The sequence below is a fragment of the Castor canadensis genome, chromosome 12 (genome assembly GCF_047511655.1).
Source record: "Castor canadensis chromosome 12, mCasCan1.hap1v2, whole genome shotgun sequence".
Taxonomy (NCBI): domain Eukaryota; kingdom Metazoa; phylum Chordata; class Mammalia; order Rodentia; family Castoridae; genus Castor; species Castor canadensis.
The window spans coordinates 41,177,679-41,183,678 of NC_133397.1; the positions used below are offsets into that span (position 1 = coordinate 41,177,679).

At 47.5% G+C, this 6,000-nt stretch overlaps 1 protein-coding gene across 2 annotated transcripts in view; it reads right to left on the bottom strand.

Annotated features, from left to right (window-relative positions):
- Fbxo11 (F-box protein 11) overlaps positions 1-5,725 on the bottom strand; it is an 83,670-nt gene extending 77,945 nt beyond the window's left edge. Inside the window, exon 1 of one of the 2 annotated variants that reach the window (XM_020171703.2) lies at positions 4,706-5,725. In XM_020171703.2, coding sequence (XP_020027292.1) covers positions 4,706-4,934 — 229 coding nt within the window. In that variant the 5' untranslated portion in view covers positions 4,935-5,725. The remainder of the gene's footprint in view (positions 1-4,705) is intronic. The other variant, XM_020171704.2, reaches the window with a different exon arrangement.
- Positions 5,726-6,000: the final 275 nt, after the last annotated feature.

Here is a 6,000-nt window from a genome sequence, read left to right on the forward strand (position 1 = left end):
CCCTACCACTGAGTCACCACCACCACCCTTAGCCCTTTTTGCTCTGGTTTATTTTTCAGATAGGGTCCCCTGCTTTTGCCCAGAATGGCTTCAGGCTACGACACTCCTTCTTCTGGCTCCCAAGTGGGTGGGATTACAGGAATTTGTCACCATGCCTTGCCCCCAAAGGTGAGATTTTTATCCCACAAGTATGGGACTAAAGAGGCTAAATTATTACATTATAAAATTACTTCAGACTACTAACTGATATCAAAACCTATTAACATTTGGCATTCATTAACTTTTCAGCAGTCCTATGCTTCCCAGTAACTAGAAAAAAATGACACCTACTTTTTAAAACTTGCAGTTGAGTCTTTCATCTTTTATTAAAACATAATGAATAGTGATTGATTCCAGGTAGAATTCAGTAGCTGAAGGCAGATATATGAAGGGAACTTTCAAACTGTGAATTATGTACATTTATTACCTACTCAAATTTTTTTTGAAACAGAGTCGCACTGTGTAGCCCAGGCTGGCCTAGAGCTCTCAATTTTCCTACATCTACATCCTGAGTGCTGGGTTTACAAGAGTGTACCACCATGCCTGGCTCAAAGAAATTAATTTTAATAACTAAAACCTACAGGTCAGAATATACAGCATTTCTGCAGACTTGCAATTTCCCCCCATACTTCTACAAAAAAAAAAAAATACGAAATAGATTCCAGGGATAAAGCAGTTCAGCAGAACAGATTGCAAAAGTTAAATCCCTTTAGAATTTTCAAGCAAACCTGAGTATGTAACCAAAGGAAATGAAATTGGTATGTTAAAAAAAATCTATACTCCCATGTCTGATGCAGCTCTACTCACAACACTTGAGAAATGGAAACAACCTGTGTCTATCAACTGATGAATGAAAAAAATGTGGTATGTACACACACTGGAATGTTATTCAGTCAAAAAAAAAGAGAAACAAGAATAAAATCCCATCATTTTTATGATAGATGGGCAATTATGGAACTAAACATCCATAAGTGAAATAAGCCAGGCATAGAAAGACAAATACCACACACGCTCACTTATATATGGAAGCTAAAAAAGTTGTTGATCTCACTTAAGTTGAGAGTAGAAGAGTGATTACCAGAGGCTAGGGGAAGAGTTGGAGGGAGAGAAGGATGGGGAAAGGCTGGCTGGTTAATGGTACTAAGTTATAGTTAGAAAGGAGAAATAAGTGCTGGGGTTCTACTGTATAGCAGGGTGACTGTAAGAAACAATAATGTACTAGGTATTTAAAAAAAGAGTAGAAGAAAGGATTTTGAATGTTTTCACCAAAAAGAAAATGGCAAATATTTGAAGAGATAGATGAGTTTAACCTGATTTGAACATTACATGATATAGGCATGTATTGAAACATCACATAGTACCCTATGAATAGGTTAAGAAAAATTTTGTGTTGAATAAAAATATACGAAAACAGTTTCTCAAAAATCCAACCCCACATACTTCATTTCATTAAACATGGACTATATTATCAAACTGTGACTATATGGAACACAAATTATTTTCTACTGGTCCAAAGTGGTATGTGAAATTCCACAGGAATTTAAGACTAAAAAGGCTAATGATTAACATTCAGACTTAAGACAGTGGGCCATTTCAGATAACATAACTAAAGAAGACATTCCATGAAATGCCCAGGCCACTATTTCCCAATGTGGCATATAAAAAATCCTTTCCCAAGGATGGCTTTGATGAGTCCTTCTAAGATTTCACTTTTACAAAGTTCAATTTCTTTCTCTTCAAACACTGGCTATAACAGACAAGAGAAAATGTGTACATGTGTACACACACATATATCTGTATCTATCAATACATATATATACACACACACACACATATATGTATACATATATTTGGTAGCATTGCCAAGAAAGTTTTTATTAACATGTTGGTGTGGAAGCAGCTAAAAACTGGTCCCACAAAATGTGTGTTTGAAAACATACTATATTACCATTATAAAACCTGATGTGCATCTTCATATAAATTGGGATTGCATATATAGAGATACATATATTTAAGATATAACTTATCTTAAAACAGAGACTCTCACTTCAATTCCCTACCTGGAAAGTTGTCTTATTGGCTATTATGTAACTCTATCCAAGACTAAATCAAAAATTACATATTCATCAAGAATTAGTAAAGATTAAAAAGAGAAAAGAGCCCACAAACACCTGTTAGCGTTAGTTCCTTAATTAGCTTATAAAAATTATCAAATTCTGCAGATTCTTAAAGAATTTATCAATAATAAAAGTCTCCTTTTCCAAACTAGAAATAGTGACTGTCTGTATGCTCCATAAAAGTTTTAAGAATATTCTTTTTAGGTGACTTCTGATTAATATGTGATCAGGAGACATTTTAAGAATGTAAACAAAACGCTAGTTTTTCAAAAATGATATATTTTTATACAAGGCTAGCAAAATCTTTATGATTATAGTCTAAAGTTCATCTTAATGTTTCACTCATTTTGAGGACATCCATTTGCCCTCTGAAAGACTGTACTATTTTCCCTGAAGGCTAATCAGCAAGTTCTTTTCCCCTCTGTGCCAACACTGACTCTCCAGAACAGTTTCTACTAGATGCAGCAAAGCAACAAGCCTACAGTGCATTTCATTTACCGTTTGACTAGGTACCTACTGATATTCTGATTCATGAACATCTTTGTCAATTTATGAACATCAATAAAAAGAAAACTGACACTTTGGCATGTGACTGCCAACAACCAAGACCCTTTACTTCAAATGTAAGTAAAAATCAGCTTACATAGCTAATAATTTTGAGCAAATGAAGAAAAATGTCCAAGAATTACACCAACTATGCTTGAAATTACACACAAATCACGAAATGGAGATGCAGAATAAACATTTTAAAATACACAATGGAAGTAGATTAAGTTTGGCTGACACATTTTGATTCAGTGTTAATGTTATTAACAAATCACTACATCCTTAATATTCAATGCCAGCATTTCAATTTTGCTTCATTGCTTTCTCAAAAAAATTGGTGAAGTCTATTACATATAGGGCCAATTCTGGAACAAGACCTGAATATTATTTGAATGGAACACCAGAGTAACTGTGATATGCATATATGAAAGGAAATGGTAGACTACAGATTTTTTTTAATTTGCCAAAAAATTGGTAAGCCTATCAAAGAATCATTAAAGCATATTTACCAATTATGTTGCACAAGCCCTCTGACTTAAAATCATCATCTTTCAAGCAACATACAGCAAATTGCTTTCTCAGAGACTATCTGTGACTAGTGCAAACCTTTTTAACTATTTTTCAGACTAACACCTTCATTTCTTAAATATTTTGATTAAGTACAGCAACGAAACAGCTTTTAAGGGAAGAATGTGTAATTTTAAAAACACATTTAATCTCAGTCTCCCTAATCAAAGGAGGTGTGACAACCAACGCATGTGAAAATTAACCTTAATCTGACAACTAAAACACCAAAATGTCTCCTAACAATTCTGCACCTCCTTAAAACAACAACCACACACAAAAACACGGTACTGACCTCCACCCCCACTGCAAGCAGCTAATTAATAAAGAGAATAGTTAGGTTTGGAGATCAAGGTGCAACACCCCCATCTCACGAGCCTCCCAAAAATAACCGTATCATCCAAGCAGAACGGAACATTATTTTTGCTAAAGCAGGAATCCAACCCCGGGGAGCCTCAGCCCTTAGACAATGGTGGTTACCAGACAGCGCTGCACAGTTGGGTCCAAATGACACATTTCACTAGGCCTTGGTCACAACACACACACGCGCACACATGCACACTCACAATCTCAGGGGGCCGGGTCTAGGGAAGGGGTGTTCAAACCCCACCAGGAGACGAAGAGGTGCTGCGCAGCATGGTGGGGACCAGAGCGGGGGTGCCGGCAGAGCGGAAGGGTAACTGCACTGCACACGAGGGAGGGGGCTGGAAATGGCCGATGAATTCGATATTTATTTATTTTAAGGTCTTGATTTAACGGGTCCTTCCCAAGGGTTCTGTAACTAAAGGCAAACTGCGCAGCAAACATTGTGGGGTTGGGAGAGGAGTCGCTGCTCCCCCTTACCCCGTGACCGGGGGTGGGAGGGGGGTGGGGGAAACAAGTTTCCTGGCCAGCTCCACGGCCCACTCGGACCTCCCGGCCCCCTCCTCTACGGGAAAGGGGAGGCTACCCAGAGAAAAGGGGAAAACAAGTTCCCCAGCCAACCCCACCGCCCCATCGCTCCCAGCCGATCCCCCCACCTACCAGGAGAAGGGGGGCGCCTAGACCGTGGAAGGCGGCAGAAAAGGGGGAACTCCCACCCTTCGCCTGCCCCCCAGCCGCCAACAGACTCCCGCGGGGTGCGCGAGCGAGTCGAGAAGCTCCCAGGGAGGGGTGGGGTGGAGGGTGCCGAGCCCCCGAAACCAAACAAAGCGCGGCCTGATCGAGAGCCCGGGCGAGTCGGGAAGCCGCGGCTTTTCCTTGCCGGCCGGGGGCCGGGGGCCCGGGGCCCAGGCTGACACTGCGGCACCGCGGGACCCGCCTCCGCTCGGCCTCCGTCTCCCACCCCCGGGGCGCACAGGCCGCCCGCCCGCACCCGCACCCGCACCCGCCCGGCTTCCCCACCCCGCAGTGCCCCGGCGGCCGAGAGCCGGGGCCGGCGGGAGGGAGCGCGGCCTTACCCCGCTCGCCGGCGTTGTTCCGCTCCTGGGGCAGCGGCGGAGGCGGCGGTGGCGGCGGCGGAGGCTGCTGCTGCGGCGGTGGCGGGGGTTGCTGCTGCTGCGGCGGCGGCGGCTGCTGCTGGGGCGGCTGCGGCGGCGGCTGCTGCGGGGGCTGCTGCTGCTGTTGCTGCACCGGGCGCGGCCGCGACACTCGCCTGGGTCTCCGGTTGGCGGCTCGGACGGAGTTCATTTGCCGGGCTGAGGTGGCGGCGTTGGCGGAGGGACACACACACTCACGCGCAAACGCACAGCGAGCTCCGGGGCAGGAGAAGGGGCTGGGGAGAAGGAGGAGGGGGGAAGGAAGGAGGAGAGGGACGAGGGGAAGGGGAGACGGGGCGGCCGGAGGGGCGAGCGGGACCCCGAGTCCGGAGAAAGGCTGGGGAGACAGACGGAGCCCGAGCGAGGCCGGCCGGGCGGGCCTGGCGCACGGGGAAGGCCGAGGCCGCCGGGCGGGGCGACAGCGAGGGACGGAGACAGAAAGACGGGCTGAGCGAGAGAAAGAAAGAAAGGGCGTCCGCCCGCTTGGGGATCCCGAGGCGAAGCGCGGCGGCGGCGGCGGCCGAGGAGACAGACCCGGGTCCCGCCGACTCCCGAGCGGCGTCTCCGGCGGCGGGGGGAGTGGGCGGGCGGGCGAGCAAGGGAGAAGAGAGGGAGAGCAGGGAGGGAGGGAGCGGGGGGCGCCCGGCTCTCTTTTTTCCCTCTTCCTCCCCCCCACACCCCCTGAAAGAGATTTCTGCGAGGAATTTTTTCTCTTTCTTCGGCCTCTTCTCTCTCCTCCCCCCCTTCTCTCCTCGGCGAAGGGGAAATGAGTGTAAAGGGAGGAGATAGAGGGAAAAAGAGGCGTCGTCGTTCCTCCTCCTTAAAGGAGCCTTTCCTTCTCCTCCTCCTCAGCCCCGTCGCCGCTGCTTCTGCTGCTGCTCCGTGGCAGGAGGAGCCATTGACACCGCCGGAGCCTCCACACTCGCCCAGTCCGTCCCTCCCCGCCGCGGGGCTGGCCAGGGGCGCGGGGGAGGGCCGCGGGGCGGCGGGGGAGGGGTAGATGGGCGGGAACGACGGGGGCGGGGATTCCGGCTAGGTGACCAATGGGAAGCTCGCATACAACCTTCGGGCCAATGGGGCCTCCGCTTTTATCGCGAAGTCCCTTCCTTCAACGCCCTGTTTCCTCTCGGGTTTCCTCCCTCCCCCGCCGTGGAGGGGGAAGGAGGAGAGGGGGAGTGTGGCGGGGCGGGTGATAATGGGGAGGTATCAGGGCATAT